Source organism: Cyrtonyx montezumae, unplaced genomic scaffold, assembly GCF_038088225.1.
Source record: "Cyrtonyx montezumae isolate F1298 unplaced genomic scaffold, pur_monq_1.0 scaffold_30, whole genome shotgun sequence".
NCBI classification, from domain to species: domain Eukaryota; kingdom Metazoa; phylum Chordata; class Aves; order Galliformes; family Odontophoridae; genus Cyrtonyx; species Cyrtonyx montezumae.
This window is the reverse complement of record NW_027072035.1, coordinates 10,617,250-10,640,410: the sequence shown is the minus strand read 5'-3', so window position 1 is coordinate 10,640,410 and position 23,161 is coordinate 10,617,250. Positions and strand designations below refer to the sequence as shown.

The following is a 23,161-nucleotide window of genomic DNA, read 5'->3' as shown; positions in this document are numbered from 1 at the left end:
TTGATCTAGTGTTTTTAACGGCTTTATCAAGACACATACAGTGAAAGTGGATTCATTCATCTAACTTGAAATATTTCAGTCTTTCAAACTAGCACTCTGGTATTCCATCAGGAATTAATTTAAGTTGCTAAATGGAGGAAAGTAGATCGAACACTCAACAATACATTTCCCTGCTGCTTACCTATGCAAGCTAATACCAGACTGGATTAGTACCTCTCATAAATATCTCAAGGAAATATAGCACATTTTTCTGAACTAAAAAGATACGGGTGAAGAAAGCTCACTTGAACTAGAATTACAGTCTTGCAGAGATTTAAAAAAACCCAAGCTTGGAATCTGCATCCAGAAAAACAGAAAATTAGAGTCATGGAGTGAACCAGCACTGATGTGAGGTTGGGAGTTCTTTAGCAGGGCATCCAAAGGTGAGCTGTGGACAGTGATGGTGCAGGGAGACACGGGAGTGTCTGTGTGTCTTTGATTTTATAATTGATATGTGAGACTGGGGTAGCAGAACCACACATTATAAGTAAGGAAGCCTGAAACCCAATATAACTCTTATTCAAGAACAAACAATGAAGTATGATGTACAGGAACAATTGATGCTCTGCAGATAAGGCAGTTCAGTTTTTGTCAGCATGGGTCTTTAAATGAGCATGCTTATATTGGGAATGCCTTTTCCCCATTTACGCTTCAGTTCTATTTTGTAAACACACAGCATGTTCTTATTCAAAATTGTGTTGGATTTCTATCTGTGAACTAAATTCCAAGAGGACAGATAAGATATTTCTATGTTTCTCCTGCTCCTCTGCTCCTTCATCATCTGACTGTGGCACATAACAATTAAGCCCATTCAGTGTATTTGTGTATAATGTCAACTCTCTTTTTCTTCACCCCTGCCCCTAACTGCAAATTCTTTTTCCTTATAAGTGCTACTTCTCTTAATATAACTTACAAATCTTCGTCATAGGTAACACACCAGTAATCTTTTTACCTTCAAGTACAAGACAGTAGCACATTGGTCTGATTAGCCTTGCTGCATGTATGGTAGCTTGAACTGAAAGATAAAACACTTGAAAACCTCAGCTCTAAAAACTATACACAATTTTGAATTGTATCACAGCAATATAGGATATTCCAGGACGGCAGGGACCTCTGGGTCCATGTGCTTCAGCAGGGACACTCAGAGCAGGGTGCCCAAGGCCAGATCCAAGTGGCATTTGGAGATCTCCAGGGAGGAAACTGCACGTCTCCACACAGTGTTAGACATAAAGAAAGAACACTCCCTTCCACTTGTCCTTTCCTTTAATTTTTAGTCCTGTTTTTGTTTTAATAGTTTCTGATAGTTGTTCCTCACACAACAAAATTAAAAAAATGTGAAAAATCCATGATCTGTATTGTAAGTTCCATGTAAGATTCATGAGATCTGAGATAGTGGGCCCGCGTTGTTGAATTCTCTTACATCCATTCTGCTTACTCCATTGGATTTTACTCACAGGAAAAAGAAAAGAAAACAAAAACCAGAGAACACCATGTACGTAAATGAAGGGAATTGTTTAATTGTTAATTCTGTAATTCACTGATTCTAAGAGCTGCCTTCCTCTGCCTTTTGGAGTCAAGGTGGATTTTTTTGTTTCTTTTTAAAAACACATCTGCATACTTGCACTTAAATGGTAAGCATCTCCTGAAAAATATCAACCATCAAAAGTATTGTGCCTATGAAAAAGTTCAGAAATTAAGCATTTGACCAAACTATTTATAGAGTCAGTAGCAACTCTGTGGTAAGAACTAGGCAATGGTGTATCACTGGCAGCAGTGTTTAACTTCACTGCAGCAAAAATCAGAAGAGGAGGAATAGTTTTGTATTTGACATTATAGCTCAGCTGCACTATCTGCAAAATATGTAATACCTCAGGATTTATCTAAGAATGAAATATGTATTCAGAGCTGTAAAATTAAGACTTCATGATACATAAAATACATAGCTTCATTTTTATTTAGGTAAATTTGTTCCTTTCTAAGCATAAACAAGTCGTTATATGGATGTAAATATGCAACTACTCCTCCAAGCCCAGTCAATAATTTTGAATTTTTTTTTCAATTAAAAATTCTGAGTGTATGACCAGGCAGTACTATTTTTATCATGTTGTTCTGTTGCAGTTTTGGTTTCCTCTTTATATTATAAACTGCTTAAAACAGGAAAATTAGGACATGTTCCATATGAACATTGTATCGTACAATTCTAGAGCTCAGAGCTGCAACTGTTGAAACATGCACATTTTACCGATCTTTTTACTGAAGTACAAAGCAGGACAGCTGGAAATTGGTATACAAGAGCAAACAATTACACACATATTTAGGTCTGCATAATGAATGGAAAAGTTTAAAAGTTAACTGAAGGAAGAAATAACTCTGAGAAGTGTCCAAAAGTAAGTGAATTTACAACACTATAATGAACAGAATACTCTCCCTAAGTGTACAAGCAGCACAGTATTGAACTCTTGTGAGGATATTTCTGAGATGATATGAAACCTTCAGAATGCTTCATCATCTTCACATTGACTTTGTGTCAAAACCATTAAGAAAAATTCAGACACACCACCATTTTCCCCCCAAATACGTGTATTTTTTTCCAAAATGGCAAGATGTAGAACAATGTTATAGAGTAAGACAGTACTCAAGTAATGTTATCAGCGGAACAAGCTGTTCACCCAACCCCCCTGTTGCCTTCAGAAAGCTAAGTTATTAATACTATTTCCAGAAGAATTAAGTTATACATTCTATTAACTTCTAAGCCTCAGGAATCTGTTGTAGAAAAGGATTAGTTCAGTGCAGTAAGCACCGTGCTTCCAGCTGGCAGATGCTATGACTACATCATAGTTTTTGGAAGTAAGTATGCTGGAGTCTAAAAGAACTTACTTTCAGTAACGCTGCAGACATTCAAAGAGACTGTCTGGGCTGTTAAAATTAAGAAATAAAAACTACAGACTTCTACTGAAATACAGTGTAAATAACTGAAACCATTTCTGTGTTTAAAAAAAGGGGGAAAAAGCACACCACCATGATTTATTAAATGTTGGTATAATTATTATCCTGTATAGGAAATAGCTTATTGAAAGCAGATGGTTTAATCAATTTTGGAAATGTTTTCTCTACAATAACTTTGAGTGCTTAATTACCTATTTCATCTAATGTAAGTTGATAAGTTATTTATTTTTATTTTATTTTATTTCATTTAAATAGATCTAAGACATTTCTGATGGCAAGGGTAAAAACACACAAGAAAAGTCCCGTAAGTGAATACACAAGCTAAACATCCACCTGGCTGAGAGGCTCCAGAGGTGAGTTTGAGGACCTACATCTGGATAAGAGCTTGCCTGCATCAAAGTGTTAAGTACATTTGAAATAATGACTGTGTCAACACTTCACTCAGCCCAAAAAAAGCTGAGGAGCATTTTATTTTTTAAAGTAAGGCTACAAGAACCAGGACTCATGTACTATCTGTCTTGATGCACAGTTTCATTTACAGTCTCTCTCTTCCTGGTGTATGGGTACCTTTTAGTACAAGGGATGTGCTATTCAGGTGTCCACCTGAACAACACAGCGCAAGCACTGGGAGTAATTCAATGCCATTCAGGTTGAACAGAAAAATAACAACTGAATTGAATGAGAAAACTTTCTGTTCTGGTTTGTGGAAACTGTGATAAAAGAGTACTCACCATCTGATACGAGGTGAGTTTTAAAACAAGTGATACAAGTTACATATGAAAAAAGCTATGTACAAAAGCTAGTCACTACATCAGGGACGCTGCACTTCAGAGCAAAACTAGATTTTTACGTGGAAGGCTCTAAATTACCATAGTAATTCCTGTGCCTATGTTATCAAATCCAATTTTTTCAAACAACTTTTCTTTTAAGCACACTTAGCTCATGGTGGTTTTGGGGGGTTTTCTTTCTTTTTCTTTTTTCGGTATTCTGCAGAGCTCTCCCTGAAGTGTGACCTCCTTTCATCTTTTATAGAAAGTTTTCCATCCTCATGTTGTTAAGGTACTGGGCGTGGCAGTATGTATGAAATAGACTTTGCTATTTTAGCAAACTGTTTGCAATCAGACTTCTCAAACATATTACCAAGCTTCATTCACATAATTTCTAAGGTGCTGAGAGGTACTGTAAGTGTAAAACTTCAAAAAGCAAAAAAGATCTGGATTTGGCAGAGGCTAAATTTTCACAGAATATCCAATCTCCGCGAAACTATTTCCAGAAAATCTGGGACAACTTACATGGGGGAAAAAAATAGAGAAGGGAAAAAAATAAAGAAGAATAAATAAGAAAGAAAAAGTGATTTTGTGGCATATACTAACTGATGCTGCTTTCATGGAGTTCTTTATCTGGTATAAATATTTCCTGTGTACTTTGTCTGCAGTGTCAAATAAAATACGGTCAAAGCAAAGCTTCACATTCCTTATTCAGGTAGAGTAGTTCCCCACAGAAATAAACAGAAATTCTGCAGCTGAATATGAATATCTCCATGTTTCTGGTGTTTTGACAGTACAACCACACTGGCCAAAACAAAAAGAATGCATTATTCTATCTATCCTTGCTGAGCTGACAGAAATTTCAATGTGGTGTCAGTTATACTGACAAGAAGACAAAGAATAATTATGCTGGCTACACAGTATGGATGACACATTCATTCAGAAGTCAGCAAATCCATTCACACATACACGAGAAGAAGAAAAGGATGCACGCCTATTAAGATTTTTATAACCAAGTAAAAGCTAGAAATGAGATCACTTCACTTGTGTCGACAACTCTGGGATCCTTGCAAGTAAACTACAAATAAGAGTCCCTCAGCACAGCATTTACACAATTCTGAGCAACGCAATCAAAGAGAGACATTAGCAGTGTACTTCCCAACACTGAAATAAGATTCAGTAAGTTTCATGAAAGCAATTTACAAAGATACTGCCCTCCAGCCATCTCTTCCACCACAAGCTGTCATTTTTACAGCAGAGGCAGCAGAAAACACTGCCAGAGCCTCCATGACTTCCTTACAAAGCACAGAGCATCTTACATAATCTCATGTTTATCTGTGCTCAAACCCCATTGACAGGTTTTACACCAAAGCAGTGCTAGCACATGCTCATCAGTACAGTATGCAAGAGGTGGTGAACTGATCAAAAGATCAATGATTAAGGTAAACTGGGACTTCAGCAAACACTGGCAATACTTGATGTTTAAAATACCAGATTAGTGGGATGTACTGATCTCATTTTCTCATTATCTATCACAACCTTAAATTCATTCAAGTACATCTGTAACATTTTGTCTTGCCAAGATCTCCAACATATTAGATAAATAGAACATTTTATTTTTGTGTGGTTATAAAGAACTGTGGAATAGTTTATGGAACCTTAGGGCAACACACAAACTGTGACCAACAAACAGATACGGACAGTATGATTCCTCTGAATTTGGAGAAAGCGTTCAGCTGCCCTGCCTCTGACTGTCAGACTAAATCATCATCATACCACTGGTCCCTGAAAAATTACTGTTAGATCAGCTGATAAAATAGGTACTTAGCAGAGGAAAGAAACTTTTCTCAAGATGGTTACTGCAAGGTCCAATCACAGAATTGCAGGGGTTGGAAAGAACATCTGGAGATGATCTAGTCCCTCTCCCTGCTAAAGCAGGCTTCTTAAAGCAGATTGCCCAGGAAAGCGTCCAGACTGGTCTTGAATATCTCCAGAAAAGACTCCACAGCCTCTCAGGGCAATCTATGTATTACCCTCAAAGTAAAGAAGTTTTCTCTCATGTTCGAATGGAACTCCTTGTGTCCTAGTTTGCAACCTTTGTGCTGTTGCTGGGCACTGTTGAAAAGAGCCTGGCCCCATTCACTTGACACCCTGTAGATATTTATAAGCACTGATAACATCCCCCCTCAGTCTTCTTTTCTCCAGACTGAACAGTCCCAGGTGTCTTAACCCTTCCTCACACAGGAGATGTCCCACATACCTCATAATCTTTTTAGCTCTCCAATGGATTCTCACTTAAAAGTTCCCTGTCTTACTTGAATGAAGGAGCCCAGAGCTGGACACAGAACTCCAGCTGTGGCCTCACCAGGGCAAAGCAGAGGGGGAGGATCACCTCCCTCAGCCTGCTGGCCACATTCTTTGTAACACATCCCAGGATACCATCGGCATTCTTGGCCAACATGTTGCCCACCAGGACACCCAGTTCCTTCCCTGCAGAGCTCGTCTCCAGCAGGTCAGTCCCTAACCTGTACTGACGCATTATGGTTATTTCCTTCCCAGGTGTAGGACTCTGCACTTGCACTTGCTGAACGATTCCACTCCCTACAACTCTGCAGCCTGTCCAGATTATTCTGAATGGGAGCACAGCTACTCCAGTGGCTGACACATTAGCACCATAATCAAGCACATAAAAGAATTCAGAAAGTATTTATCTAAAAAACTCAAACATTGTTACTGGGAATTCTAAAGTGTTTTCAAGTACTGAGTAACACAACAGACATCTTTATGGAAATTTCCTTTGCTCAATTTCTTGTCGCTAATTTCAGCTGCGGCAGTAATATTTGAAAAAAATAGTAGTGAAAGTTTGTTCCACCCTGCAAGGACTGCTTGCTCTCATTCTCAGAAAAGCTACTGAGGTAGAACAGTGTTCTTTAAAACAAAGAACACAAGAGTCAGCCTCTGGCCTCAGAGAATCACTAACTTAGAAAGCAGTGGCTACACTTCCCAAATGAAGACTGCATTGTGCAGCATAGCAGCAGTGCTGTGTTTGCCAGCACAGCTAGGACTTGGTAGATCAATGGAAACAGCCAGCGATTCTGCATATTCATGCATGAATAGCATATACGGCTGCCAGGCCCCAAAAGAGAACACTGAATTAAGCATCTGTCTTGGAGGATGTATGCTGTACTGATGAGAAAAAAAACGAAGAATCACAGAATCATAGGGGTTGGAAGGGACTTCCACAGATCATCAAGTCCACCCCCCTGCCAAAGCAGCTCCCTAGCCCAGGTTGCACAGCTAGGTGTCCAGGTGGGTCTTGAATGTCCCCAGAGAAGGAGACTCCACCACCTCTCTGGGCATCATGTTCCAGTGCTACATCACTGAACTGTGAACAATTCCCACGCACATTTGTGTGGAACTTCCTATGCCTCAGTTTGTGGCCATTTCCCCTTGTCCTATCTCCACACACCGCAGAGAAGAGTCCAGCCTCGTCCCTTTGCCTCCTGCTTCTTAGATATTTATAGACATGGATCAGATCTTCGAGCCTACTTTTTTCAAGGCTAGAACAGGTCTCTCAGCCTTTCCTCGTAAGAGAGGTGCTCTACACCCTTTATCATCTTTGTAGGACTCCACTGGAGAGTAGAAGCAGAGGTTGTAATCTATCTGCCAGTCTACAGAAGAATATAAACGAAATGGAACCTGAGAATCACTCTGGAAAGAATGAGGGTCTAAGAGTCAGCTGGGAATTCGTGGCAGATGAGAGACAGGATTTAAGAATGAACAGAAATTGTAATATTGTCAGTGTGGACTTTTGTTGTCATGGGAAATTAACTTCAGGCACCAGAGTCAGAACAGGCATTCCCAGCAGTGCTGAGCCCAAACACCTTTGGATAACCCACCTGGATTTCTTCACTGTTTGGTCAAGGGAGGGCAATTTTTCTAATGAATGCTGTTTTAAATTAAAAGTAGACAGGCTTCACACTGGGCAGAGTTAAAGCACTGGCATCTGTTGGACAGCAGTGTGTATCAAAAACCCAGGTTCCCAGCATGGTTAATTACGCTGCATAACTATGGCTTAAAAACATAAAGTATAGTCAGTAAGACAAAAAAAAAAAAAAACAACCCACACAGTTTGTGCAGATTGCAAAGACTATTGAAAACCATGGTGACTATATCAGGATAATTCTGTGAAATGATCTTGGCATTCTTCTTTTATTTCATCCACAGTCTTCACCTCCATCAAGACATAAAAATGTCTGTCGAAGAGCAATTTATTTCCGTGTCAAGCCCTTTTGTAATTCTTTAGGAGATGAGTCATCAAGTGAGAGTAACTTTCTTAAAATTTTGATACATCAACATAGTGAACTTGCTGCAGTCAAGAATGATCTAACCATGACATACAGATAAAACCTGGAAAAAATTCAATATAAAAATAAAATTTTAATCAACTGGGGCATTAATATAACAAACTTTTTCCAGAGAATTAAGTACCAAGGAGAGATACTCTAGTTAAATATCTTAGAATTGAAGATTCTCATCCTACGAACCTCATCCAAAGTTGCAGGAGTATATGACTTTCAAACAATTTAACTCAAATCTGCAAGAGAAATGGAAGCTATGAGTTTATGAAAGAGCTGATTCTTTAAAATGAGAGTGAAAGTTAAGACAGTGAAAGCTCTGGTGTAGAAGCACCTGCTCTAAAGAAAAGCTGCATTAAAATGAATATATTTATTTTCACATCCTCTATCGTTAACTACATGTATCACAGCAGAGATGAAGACTCAGTTTAATTACTGCCATCTCTCTTGCTTCTTTAATAACAATGCCCTATTCAGTAAATGTCAGACAGAACATTACCTTGGAACATTGGGCAGTCTGGATTTTCAATATCGGCTAAGTTTGCTCTGTGATTCATAGCAGATATGATTTTCAGAATACCAGAATCCTTCGTATAGCTGCTCAGGTAATGTTTTTCGGATTACTACTACTATAGTAAAATAGCATATTCATATATTAGGTCATAAAAAAGTCAGAAAAAATCTTTTCTTTGTAGGAGAGGTGTTCCAGCCCTGTGATAATCTTAATGATCTTCCTTTGGACGCACTCCAACACCTGCATGTAATACTGGTGGACAATCAGGCATAACGGTAAGAATAGATAATTAGGCACAAAGGCGAGGTAGCTCAGGCAGGCAATCTCTGATCTGCTATGAAGCCTGCTGGTTAAAAAAGAAATTAAATGTCTAAAAACTCCAAAGAATGAGTGCAATTTTTTTCTTCAATTTACTTTATCTCCCTCTTTCCCTCAACGCCATCTTCCACAGCCCTTTCCTCCCTTTCCTTTTCCCTTCCTCTCCTCTACTCATTATGCTTGTCTAGGACCTCTAAAGTTAGGCTGAGGTTCTGTGATGCACTGAATTCAAGGCCCAAATGAATATGCACTGCAATACTAAAATTCAGCCATTGTCTATTAGAGTGCCTAATTGCAATAGCAACTTTCTGAGTGCAGGGCTTACCAGCAACCCAGGAAACATCATGAGCCCAATTGTTTCATGGTTTTGCTAACTTATTTTGCACACTGCATTAGTATGACAGAGCTTAAAAAATCCTAAGTGTCTACATTCACTTGTTCTGACCCAAAAGCATAGGTTTAAAAGTAAGGCACAGATATGCAAGAAATGTATTTTCAAGCATACATACACAAAGCTAGAAAAAACTTAAGAATTCAAATGAAAGGAAACAATCAAGGAGAAAGAAAAAAAAGATTCATGGAAAAAGGACTGTAAATCCCCATCTAGTCAACCAACAAAATGTCATGTAATCTTTATTAGTCTACTACCAGGCCAGTCAATATTTTTTTGCCAGTCACATTTGTAACTGTGACAATCATGTAACAACAAATTAAACAAATTAGTTCTTTCATGTGACCCAGCCCTATACAGGAGTGTACCTCCATAAACAAAAACAACTGTCTCAGCAATACTACAGAAACCGCAGATTTCATATGCTCTTGATAGCACTTCATTTTTTTTTTAAGTACTCTGACAAAAAGAGTAACCAAGGAAGTGAACAAAAATGAAGAGTAATATTTTTATGTATGTCAAATTACAAAGTAAAATTTTAACATGCTACCAGACACAAAAAGAATATTTACTGAAATAAGGTCCCTCAAAGAACTGTACTCTCGCAGTCCTTAACATTCTCTTTTTACTTCAGTGTTCATTTTATTTTAGCACAAGATGAAATGTTTTCCTGCATCTTCTAAAAATTTTTACTAAATGAGGAAGACTGTGATTTATATTGACAAATTACACTATTATATTGCAATGACTTCATAATCATAATCAATGTACGTGGCACATAACCATAAATTGTGTACTGGTTATTAGATTACCTAATTAGGTGGCTGCAAGTTCTTTATCTTTCTGTGTATAAAATTTTACGCATGAAATGCAGGAGTGCTAAAAGCACAACATTTGGATTAGTACCACTAATGAGAACAGCAGTGCCAAAATGTCAACGACTACACTGTGGTCACAAAGGTCTCAGTTTATCTAGGTCAAATGTTTTTCGTAATTTCTATAAAAATGCCAAAGGGAAGTTAGTAGAATACTGGATTAAACAGAATGAAGTAAAATTTAAAACAATTTATTCTCTTATAAAGAAACACGATATTTTATAGAATAACATGAAAAGGCAGAGATATGTTTTCTTCACTGCTCCATAAGACACTGCCTGCGAGCAAAGAAAAGAAGCAGTACAGAGACATAAGACATCTGCAAATTACTACTGGGAATCCAGCTCAGAGTAACCAGAACTACGCTCAGATAGCAATCAAGTGCTTCAGCAGTAAAAAGCTTCTGAAGGAGGGGATATTTCAGGAGATTACTGAAGAGCTCATAAAGAAATGGTAAAGATATCCTCATATAATCTATTATCACTTATCGCTTGTGGCAGATGAACTGTAAGCCACCATAAAAGCTGAATAAGCACCTATTTACAAATATTAATCCAACACACTAGAATTTCAGCAAAACACAACTGGGTAACCAGCACTTGTGAATTCTCCAGGAAAATCAATCTTTCTGTCAAAATCTGCTAAAGAAGATTTAATTTTCAGAGTAGTCTACAGCAAAAAATGCAAAACTTACCACTTTCAGTAAGTCTTATATGTAAGCTCTCCAGAGGATCTTACTTTCATCAGCTGAGGTACTCCATAAATCTCCAGAACATCAATGTATACAACTTGGAGTGGTTTCACAGAATCAAAGAATCATCAAGGTTGGAAAACACCTCTAAGATCATCTAGTCCACCCATCCATCCATCACCATGTCCATTAAATATGCCATTAGGAGCTGTCACTAGCAGAGGGAACATGGTTGTGCCAACACCACAGGTCACCCTACTGAACACACCCTAGCCTGGGTTACACTAGTTTAATTGCAACCATTAATTTTGTAAAATGTCATGCTAATTAATCACATGCCAGGTACATGCCATTGTCCCAAAAGAATCAGCCTCCTTCTCAAAGCACATGCAGCCTCATGCAGTTAACTCAGCAAGAGGCAGAATTTCCTTATCCTTTAATCAGGACCATTAACATGAACTCTGTGCAGAACTGTGGAACAAAACATAAATAAAAGGACAGACTGTGAAGAGAGAGCTGGGTATGTATAAAAGCAAAAGGCTAAAGGGCAGCAACAATAAATTATCAAGTGCAAGAGGGCCAAAAGAAAGGCCTAATGAAAGCTAGCAGTAGACACAGTATTTAGAAAAACTGCAGCTTTGCGGAGATAAGCTCTGTAGATACAGACAACTGAGAACCAGAAAAGCCTACCCAAAAGTAAACCATAAAATTCAATAATCCTCTGATGATTGAGCCTCTAGGCTCTAAATTATGACTTGTATTCTGCAGGAAAAAACCTGACTGCCAGTGGTTGCGCTTACAACTCATCTTTATATACATAGGAGGCACCACGTTCTAAAAATCCTTTTTGACAAGATCATCTATTTGTTCAACCATTGTCTCAAAACTACTGAACTGCAAGGTCTCCTCAAGCACCGCCATTAAGTCTAGAATCATAAAATCACAGAATTGCTCAGGTTGGAAAAAACCTTCAAGATCATCAAGTCTAACATCAACCTAACCATACTAAACTAACAAACCACCACTGAATCATGCCTCTAAGCACAACATACAGATGGATTTTAAACACATTCAGGGACAGTGACTCAACCACCTCCTAGGGAGCCTATTCCAGTGCTTAACAACACTTTCTGTAAACAGGTGCTTCCTTAAGTCCAACCTAAACCTTCCCTGGCATAACTTGAAGCCATTTCCCCTCATCCTATCACCTGTCACCAGTGAGAAGGGACCAACCCTCCTGTCACTGCTATCACCTTCCAGGTATCTGAAGAGAGCAATTATGTCTCCCCTCAGATCCCTCTTCCACAGACTGAACAGCCCCAGTTCCTTCACTATCTCCTCATAGGGCACATTCTCCAAGCTCTCCACAAGCCTTGTTGCCCTTCTTTGCACCCGCTCCAGCAATTCAACGTCCTTTCTGTACTGAGGTGCCCAAAACTGAACACAGTACTCGAGGTGAGGTATCACCAGTGCTGAGTACAGGGGCAGGATTACTTCCCTAGTCCTGCTCACTACACCATTCCTGACACAGACCACGATGCCATTGGCCTTCTTGTCCACCTGGGCACACTGCTGGCTCATATTCAGCTAACTATCCATCAGCACACCAAGGTTCCTTTCTGCAGGGCAGCTTTCCAGCCACTCCTCCCCAAGCCTGTAGGGTTACCTGGGGTTGTTGTGACCAAAATGCAGGACCAACACTTGGCCCTATTGAAACTCATATAGTGAACCTTGGCCCATTGATCCAGTCTATCCATGCCCATTTTTAGTGTCTTTTTACTCTCCAGCGCTCCCTCCCAACTTGATGTCGTCAGTTAAATACATTTTCATATGAAAGAAGTAAACCTCATTCATGGAAAGCAATTAGTATATTTGTTTTGGTTTCAGAAGGTAAGTATTGAAATGATCTGCACTGAATTTGATGAAGGAATAATTATGTGTAATCACAGATATTCAGCCCTGCAGCAATGAGAGAGAATCTGTACATTTTTTAAAAGTATGAAAAAAGAGTTGTGTTTTGCAGAGGTGTATTGTAGAGGAAGTACATGTATACAGATCTCTATGCCAAACAATGGCTGTTACAAGTCAACATGCTTTTTTCTATTTTGTACCGCAGGGAACATACTTATCAATGGAGGAGAAAAAGTGATCCAATCAATTCTTCATACTAGCCTCTCATAAGACAGAAGAAAATTCACTCCTTTCAAAAGTAAAGAAAAAGTGTAACAAATTTATTCCTTTACATATAGGAGTTACCTCAATATTGCTGTCATACTGGTATCATTCACAGCATTTAAATGACATACCATCCTACCAGCAGAGATAAATTTGCCTTTAAAGATTTAATTTCATTACTGATCATATAGAAAACAACAGTATACTTATTCAGCACTGGCCAGTCCTTAAATTGTGTTGGGTATACCAGACAGTACACTTGCTACTGGTATACCATACATCCCAAGAGATGATCCTACAGTCATCAGACTGCCGTATGTAAAGAGAAAGAGCCAGCTGACAAGTAGATCATCATGAATTTAAGTAAAAAGAACAAAGTAAATCTGTAAATCAAACAACAACATCCATGACCAACAAAATAAGTCCTTCAGTATGTTACGCAAGCAAATATGGAAAAGAGATAAAGGGGCAGAAAGATGAAATAATTTCATTCAGACTTAGAAGCAAAGGACAGTCCACAGCATACCATTCATAACTGGTTACCTGGTCACTTGACTGAAAAACAGATCTCAAGCACATAGGCAGTTCAAGGACAGATGACAGAACTGATGTGCCACTTGATGGACACTAGTACTGGTACTAGCTACAGTGAAAAAAAGCTAGATTCAGTTACTTAATACTTTTGCTAAGAGTAAGCAATTCAGACAGGCTGCAAAGTGCAAAAAAAAAAAAGCTAGATACATTCAGCCCTCTGAAGGATACCTCAAGTGAGAACACAGAGTAGACAAAGATCAGCAAACAAATGATATCCCAGAGTTTGCAGCCTGCAAATGATTGACTGAGATTGTCACCCACATTCAGTTTTGTGCGAACACTGGCTTCATCCAAACATCTGGAATCATGGTTCAGAAGGCCATTAAGCTGACAATGAAATTTTTGGCTTTGTCACAGTGTACAGTAATGAACTTGTATCATCCCAACTGTGTATTACGGGTCAATGTTGACAACTACTGTAATTCCAACACTGCACATAAATAACTTAGTCTTCTGAACAAGTCTCATGAACTTGTGCTGGCACCAGAAGTTGAGGTGCTGTTATGACTGTAACTACATAACTGTTACGACAATTCCTCACCTTGTCCATCCTGACTTTCTAGTCTCTGAGAATCATGTTTTCTGCTTAGAAGCTGTAAAGGACACAAGAGTTGGACTTGGTAATCAAGAAACGGCCAAGGGATGAGTAAACTCTGACTTGTGGGAGGCTGGAAGGAGAAACTGGGTGTTGGAGTAAGGAGATGGCAAAGAAGGACTGGGGAGTGCAGGTCACTAGGAGTACTCCCTTGGATATGCTGCAAGACATCTTTGCCAGAAGGTTAAAATGGGGACCTGATATGATGGAGAGAGAAGCGGCCTGAAAAGGGTACGGATGAAAATACTGGATTTTTTCTATTAACTATTAATATTTAACACATGAAGTAAAACTTAGCATTTTAACAGAGGTGTTTTATTCTGACCTTGTTATGTTCAGTGTTCCACATGTTAATAACAAAAGGAGTGTTTATTGTTACAGTATTGGCCACTAATATCTCAATGCTCTTGACAAGACCTTTGCGTTTATCTGAGAGTAAATAAGCAACAAAAGCACAAACAAGCAATAATACAATCAAAGTTTTATAAGTTCTTAATGTCAGTAGTTCTTCAGTGATTTTTACTAATCATATTTGTATCTGGATTTAAAAATACTAATTCTAACACAGAAATTTGTATACTGCAGAAACATCCCAACAAAGTCATGCTTAAAAATAAATAGAAATTTAAATACCACATGCGCTTCTGCTTTAATTTTAGGTTCACTGCCTAATCTAAGTATTTACATACATATTGTTTTCAAATACTCTGTGTAGTATCAGCTTTCTCTTCGATGTGCATGTCAAAACAGCAATCAGAAGCAATGCAGCACTCCAAACAAGATTTCATAACATGAAATACAGAATTAAACTTGGATGACTTAATGCTTTACATGTTACCCTGGTTGTTTTCAGCTCACAAATGTCATCTCTAAAGCAGATTCAGAATTCTGACAACTCTTTGTTAACACCTCTCTTTTTATTACAAGTATCTTGAGATCTTTAAGTAACTCAAATCATTATTAATTATACTTTATTTTTAAAATCTACTCAGTTCTGCCAAATTATGTCAATTAAAATTTTAATTTCAGTTAAAAATTTACATGTATGATTGCAACAACTAAGAGTACACAAGACAATTTCTACAGTCTTAACGAATGTCTCTGTTCATTAGACTTGCTAAAAATCTAATCTTTTGAAAATATAAATTATACAGGCTTTATATATCATTTACAAGGTCAGACTTGCTGTGAGACTAATGCAGACTGCCACCAGTGTCAAAGAACTCTACCAGCACAAGATCCTACTCCCCACACCAAGCCTCTGTTGTTCCATCACTAAAAATTCTCAAATTCAGATATCATCACATTTCCCTGTAAAGCACACTGACTGACAGATTTTTACTACGTGTAACCAAAGAGCTCCATCAGGCCTTTCCACATAATCTAGGACGCAGAAGTAAAATCTGCAACTTTAAACAGTATACAAAGTCAGAAAGACTAGAAAACTTAAAGATGTGGGGAAAAAAAGAGTGACAACAGCACTCTTTTTTTTCGATCTGCTATCAATCTATTCAGGGCTCCAGAACAAAATATTTTATTATACACTACCACAGCTGTCCATTTTCATTACAAAGCCTCTCCCTGTGCTCTCTCTTCACACATATATATAGCAGAGACACTTTTGCTTTTGGAAACAATTCTGCAATCTATGGATTATTTTTCAAGTAGTTTCATTTATGCATTTCATTACAGAACACTGACCCACAGATTACAATGTAAAGTAATGCCCCAAAAACTTCTGAAACTCTACCAGCATACAGCACACATGCCCAAGCCCAAGAGTGATCACAGATGGAAACACATTCTTCTTTTCCAACACGGGCTGGAAGGAGAGACGGGGAAGGGTGACTTGACTTTTTATCCCCAAAAATCTCCCAGGAATGAACTCTTGTTCTTTTGATATCAGAAGAAAAACGCTAAGACTCTAAAAGCATTTAAAAGACTCAATGTATTATTAATGTTACTTTCAGAGTGAGCATTTGTCTTTATTAATTTCTTAGCCTGCAAGGAATTTTTCAAACATCCTTTTCTAGGATCAAGGCATATTAAAATATCAGGCAGATTAGTTACATAATCTCTGCTTTTTGTTTTTGTTTAGTTGTTGCTGTTGTTTTTTTCATTAGGATGCTGCAGAAGAGCACTATTTGTGCTGACAGTATCTGGGCATTTTGAGTAATCTTTTTATAGTCCTTCAATTTAATAAATCCAAGCCTGGATAACACTTAAGTTTGTGTGATAAGCAACTCACACAAATCTTGAAAATAAACACGCTTTGAAGCCTCCATGTTTTTTCTCTGGAAACATGATGCATCTGTCACACAAATGACATATGTTGGTCATGCCAGAAAAACAGCCCCCTCTGTTAAGACTATGGAACCAATTTCATGTTCTAACCCATTGTAATCAGCTCAACGATAACGTATCAGCAGATTTCTCTATTAATGAACTGTGGATGTCCAAACGGTGCTGGAAAAGCTATCTTTCCCCTTTTACAGGATATTTTTACCTATGTAATTTATCACCATCTTCAAATAAACTGTAGAAATAAATCAGATTTCTCAAAGAGAGATGAATAATCCATAGTAGATTAGTGAAAGAGAACAGAAGTGTATCCAATCCAAGAGTTTCATTCAGACTTCACCGTCACTATCCCGGAGCACAATCAATGAAGTTTCCCATTAAAGTATTTTCTTTAAATAAAAAAGCTGCATCAGCATTACTGAGTTACTGAGATCTACGCATACTAGGTTGCAGTGTTCTCTCTTCTAAGACATAGTGTCAACATAGTGCTAACTGTTGGTCACCTGTACACAAACACCGTTCACACTTTCAGTTTAATTCCTGTTACAAGCAAACAAAAGAAAAGCGGAGCTTTTTCAAGGTTCAAGTAATTTAAATATACCATATTTAGTCATTGAAAATCATCTTCTATCAGTTACAATATTGTAATATTTCAAAGGATTGACACTAACAATTCATCACAGCTCCCAAAACATCATCATCTATATGCTTGAGGAAAACACACATCCTCTGGATGGGAAGACATTGTATGTTCTCTTTCATAATGAGTTCCATACTTTCACATGGGGGTCATAGCCATGTCCAGCAGCAGAGGGAAGCTTCCAATGAGAGATGGTATTCATGTGTTCACAAGAAGTACCAAGAATGTACTGGCATGTCTTTAGACAGCCAAAGACCATTCAGGAAGCAGATGCAGTATTAGGGTGACATTTGCTTACTGTCTGTCTTAGTAATGACTGCCAAACCGAGGAAGACAAGACAAACATTAGAGATCTAATCCCAGTCTTAAATGTAAACGAAACATGTTCCCTACTCCACCTTTGCTATTTCCTCAAGCACTCCTACGTTAGGAGCACAGGCTGATGCTTGCCTGAAAAAGCAGAAAAATACATGGGAAAGTCCCTCAGTGTGGGGACTGTTGTTGCTGAATGTTTCCCCTGCCAGCAGGTCTCAGCCTAGTGATGTGCACTTGACCCCACCTGACCTCATGTACATAACTTCAAGCCATGCAGCTCCTTCTTGTTCTGCAGTTCTCCTTCTACATGATTTTTTCCTTAAAAGTGTCATTTCTAAGTATAGCAGCAGTGGAATGAAAATCTTAAAAAAGAAGTAGTGCTTAGCCATACAGTCAAATCATAAAAGGCTCAGAATTTAAGCCTTTCAAATTTGTCTCTCTATAGTTCTCAAATCTTATATAACTCAAAAGACTTTGATGAAATCCATCTTATGATCTTGTTATTCTGCTTCCCACACATACTTTGAATCCTGTTTTCTCTCCCCCTCTTAAAACTTTTAAATATCCCATTGTTAAGCAGACAAAGTACTCCATTACTAGACAATACATTCACTGTAGGCAACATATAGGTTAATGGTTACGTATAGGTTAATGAACACATAGAGCAACGTAAGTTTGCAAGCCACATATGGTCACTCCCAAACAATTGACTTTCAAGCACAAAGAAGCATAAAGTATGAAGTATACACCTAAATCACCTCAGTAACTTTTAATTGTTTCATTTTAAAAAATACGCACCATCCACTTAAATAATGAATGATAAAATAATGCAGTAACATAAACACATCATTTGTGTCTAAAGTGCTGAATACATTGCAGTACTATAATACCAGCCCTTAGCCTACAACAAAACCCCTTTGGCACAGTCTTGCCGTCAGCAAGTTCACAAGGTTCACTTTAGTGAAAACTAAATCCAAGAATATAATTTGACTCTTAATCCAAGGATATAATTTAGCCTGTAAGTAAGCAACTGAGAAAGACATTACAGTACTTACTAATTGCATTCCCTTAATGTTCCTATGCTAATCTTTTGAACTGTCCTTGATCAGATGTGCATCGCTGCTGACAGCACTCAGCACAGTAGCTGTACTAGATCAGACAACAGAATTCCCTGTTTTAGAACAGAATGGCTTGTGAAGGGGCTTAAGAAGACTAGCATGCAGCATAACCTATCCACAAGCCTTGCTTTGATTTTATAACTAACCAAAATTCAAGGACTTCGTAACTAAAAGGTGATGTCTTTGAATTTGAAAGAAGAAAATACAGATTAGACCACACAGCTCCTTCTATGCAAACACATCTTTCCGAAAAATTACTGGAGGAATGAATGCATACAAAGCAAATAAAACAAAAAAACACTAAGCCTCTGTGCACAGAATTACTTACCTGGACATGTCTGTGGTGACATTCATAATGTTGGTTTCAAGAGTATGCTCTGTGACTACACCTAAGGTTTACAGTACTGTACAACTAAAACTAAAACTAAAAATAACAACAAAGGTATCCAAAGTGCATTGGAGTTATGTATTGCATCCAAATTCCACCCATAATCAAACCTTAAAAAACAAACTGCAAGTAATACGTATAATGTTGACAGGTGAAAGCCTACTTAAGTAAAACAGGTTGGTTGGACATTATTGTTTACAAAAGTCTGTCCTGCACTCTCAGAGAGCACAGTGAGAGCTATCTGCAAAATTTAAGGGGTTTTTTTGCCTCTCCAAATGTATCATACTTTACTTTAAAAACAAAACAAAACAAAAAAACAGCTACACAACTACTACCATCACAAGTAGCCTTGCTACACAAGAACGAAGCTTCTTCTACCTCTCTATGCAGTTACAAGATGATTCTGCCATGCAAACAGCACACTGGCTGATCTATATTTTACTCTTTGAGAAGTTTGAATGGAAAGAAAATCAGAAAAAATAGGGTGCCAATTTACAGATCAATAAACAACAGCTTGTACTCCAAAAGTAGTGAACCACAAAGCATCTCACTGACCTGTGACACAAATCTGAGTTTTTCTCTTTTATTTATTTTTGCATGACCTTTGGAATGGGACAGGGAGAAGCAAATAAAGACAAAACTTTACAAATAGTAAACATTAACCATGCACTAATTTCTACAATTACAGCCAAGTCTGGAAAAAAAAAAAGATGCAGTTTAATTTTTGTCCATTTCCCAAGAGAGTGCTCAATCTCAAGCAGAGGAAGTTTTGATACAAATGCAATGAGTTGCAATAACTTCACTTTCTGTTTTGTCTAATGCATCCATTCAGCAAGACATTTACTACACCTCCAGGGCTTTGTAGTTTTCCTGTTTGTTTTAATAACAGTAGTTTCATGCCTAGAGCTTCACATGCTGAGATAAAGACATCAAGGCACCTACAACAAAATCTACATCATGGACTCTCCTAGTCTGTTATTCTTTTGCCACACAAACATAGGGAAAAGCCCCCTACAATGTGCAAATAAGAGCTAACAGTAGAGATAAAAGCGTGGGTTAAAACATACTAAGATTGCACTAATTTCATCATTTCCTAACACAACCAGTTCCATTTTTTTTCCATTGAACACAATGCCACTGTCTTCCACTGGGCAAAAATGAACAGGACAAACAGAAAATATAATCAGAAACGAAGGGGAAAAATACGACAAACTGGTGAGAAACATAGGTATATAAAGTATATGCACAGCCTTTAGGCTTCTTGCCTTCAGTAGGAGCAACCAAAGCATTATAGAAATCAATAGTAGGAAAAGGTCTAACACAAACACGCAAGTTACACAGAGAAGAAAGAAAGTTGAGAAATTAAATGTAATTAATTGCATCTCAAGAGTACTAGTGCAACTTATATGATGTTTCTGAATGCTCTGTTTCTGTAAATTCTCCATGTTTCATTGAAAACGGCATCCTATCAGAGACCACTGTCAAGACTGGCTGACCTGGCCCTTTGAGTAAAGCAGTCCAAAAAATGCTTTCACAAGCCGCTCAAATCATGAAGAAATTACGATTAGCAGATGGGGAAAGTCAGGAATACAAGATCTTCACTAATATGTTTGCACTCAGAAAGGGAACCCCTTCTCACTTATCTATGGCACTAGACTATAGATGTAAATCAAGTATTAAAGTAAGCTTGTTGGAAAAAAATCGCAAAAACAAACAAGAAGAATGTTTTATGATGCATGGACACTGACTTCTTTTTGACATTTCTTATGTTGAAAAGCAGAGAAAAAATAATTCTTCTTACAACAAAAATCTTGTTTTGTGAATAAGTAAAATAAACTTTAACAGAAAATGTTTCAAGGTAGAAATGCTATCAGTAAATACTGCCTGCTCCAAATAACTAACCAAATATCAAGTCCTTGTAGCATTTCACATTTTGTGGGACCCTGTAGCTTTGAAAATCAAATGCTGAAGGGACAGAAAATGGATCAACAGGACAACAACAGAAGCATAGTCAGGAAGCACACTGCAAACTTTTCCAAAAAATAATTCCTACAAAAAACAACTTAGGCTTTTATACTGACTTTATGAGCTCAATTTATGCTGCGCTGCCAATATATATTCTCTTAACAATAATTTGAAAAAGATAATGTAAAGTAAATTGAACTATTTAGTAGTTAGAGGAGGAGTGTACATACAATTTGTTTTACTTGTACTTTGCAGTCACAAACTTGCAGCTCGTCTTGCATGACAGGGTATCGCACTGGCTAAGGTCTCAAACATTTATTCTCTGTCCCCTTCAACTAGACCACGGATTTTATTTCCATTCTAGACCTCAAGTGTCTCCTGTCTCTGGACAATTAAATCCACAAATTGTGAACTCTCTCCTTCTGCCAAGTATGCCATCTTATTTCTAATAAAACAAAACATAAACAAATGATGCATTACAATGTGAGGTATATAAAAAAAAAAGGGAGCTAAGAAGAAGGAGAACTTCATTTAAACTGCAACCAAAGATGCAATTTTCCACAAGTTGACTTCAATAAAGCACTTAGGATTTCACAGCATTATTCAAATTAGCAGTTTGCAGGACAAGTGAACTCATAAAGATGATACATCCAAGACTTTTAATTAACTGCCAAGATATGCTACTTCTAACTAAGTATTAAATATTTACATAACATTTGATATGGCTTGAATTTCTGATTTATTAAAAATATTCACAAATATGTTACACAAAAAACAGACATACCCATACCTATAAGAAACAATAGCTGACCACAGTTCCAAAGGGAAAAGTAGAAAGTTTGCTTTCCTTTAAGCAAGGAAGGTAACCTTCACCTAAACTAAAGGAACATCACCACCTTGGATAAATACAGACAAACACAACTTTGCCAATGCTGTTGTCATACCAATAAATATTTGTCATCTTCCACTCGCCCAACTCCGTCCTAAATTAGTCACCACCTGCTTAATCTCAGTTGAGATCTCCATATTTCACCCACTGTAAAGATGAAGCTTGGGCATAAACACAGCTCTTGGGAGGTAAGGCAATCTCTGCTACACGGTAACAGGAAAAAGCACCTCGACACGACTACAATTGTTTGCTTTTCACCACTTATTTAGTCTAAAGCAGCAAGAAAGCTCAGGTCATTTCCTCACTGGCACAGCAAGTTATAGCAAGTTACACATTCCATTAATTTTTAATTGCATTGCTTGCAGAGTGAAAGCCCAAAAGGGGAGTGTTTCTTTTTAAAGCATAAAGAAGGGCACTGAAACTGCTTACCTCACTCAGCTCTGCAGGAGAGTCATTTCCATATTTCAAAGCAACTCCAGAATTCATGATGAGACTTCTCAGGGCTTGATGATTTCTGCAGATTTGAATGCTTCTAAGATTTGTTTAACCCATTCAATACTTTCTTCTCCAATTCTTTTCTGTCTTGCATATTTTGCTCTAGACAGCCATTTTTACTCCACAGTAACCGTTAACGTCAATGATCTAAAACCTCCTAAAAGAGCCAACCTAGTTTTCACTTCATATAATCCATTGCTGCTAGCGATTTGCTAATACCGTGGAGGGCTCAGAAAATGCCAGGATGAAGCTGCTTTGCCTAGATCCCAGGGCTGTCTCAGTCCATCTGCAAGTTGTGCTTCACCTCTGCTGTACGTTTTACGCCGCTCTTTTCCACAGCTCCGTTTAAGGGCATCTCATAAAGTTGCTTAATGTAATCAGAATAATTTGGTGAGCTTCGCTCAAGTTCACAGAGAAAATAAAAGGAGAGTTGCTGTGGTCTTCAGTGTTCAGGAGGGACAAGAGGAAAGAAAAAGAAAGCTGTCTCTGAGACAAGCCAACGCTGCACTTCACGCTGAAGTTTCCCTATCCAGCGAGCCTGGAGTTTAAGTGGTTTATGATCAAACACAGCTGTCTTGCTGCTGCCTAAAGGGTGCATGGAAGGGGCGGTACTAAAATGAGAGTGGGAGGGAGAGAGCTATAGAGAGTTCATTTTGGAATTACAGCCATCTTTCCAGCTTTCCGTATACTAAGTACTGTACCAAAACTATAAAGCTAAGCAAGTAAAGGAAATGCAACCTGGACAACAGTGAAGTTGAATTCCTACTTCCCTATTCCCACATACAAT

At 37.9% G+C, this 23,161-nt stretch overlaps 1 protein-coding gene across 1 annotated transcript in view; it reads right to left on the bottom strand.

The window, feature by feature from the left end:
- The window catches only part of MCC (MCC regulator of WNT signaling pathway), a 134,698-nt gene extending 111,872 nt beyond the window's left edge, over window positions 1-22,826 (bottom strand). The window contains exon 1 of the mRNA XM_065744259.1: window positions 22,309-22,826. Coding sequence (XP_065600331.1) covers window positions 22,309-22,365 — 57 coding nt within the window. The 5' untranslated portion in view covers window positions 22,366-22,826. The remainder of the gene's footprint in view (window positions 1-22,308) is intronic.
- Between the last annotated feature and the right edge of the window lie 335 nt (window positions 22,827-23,161).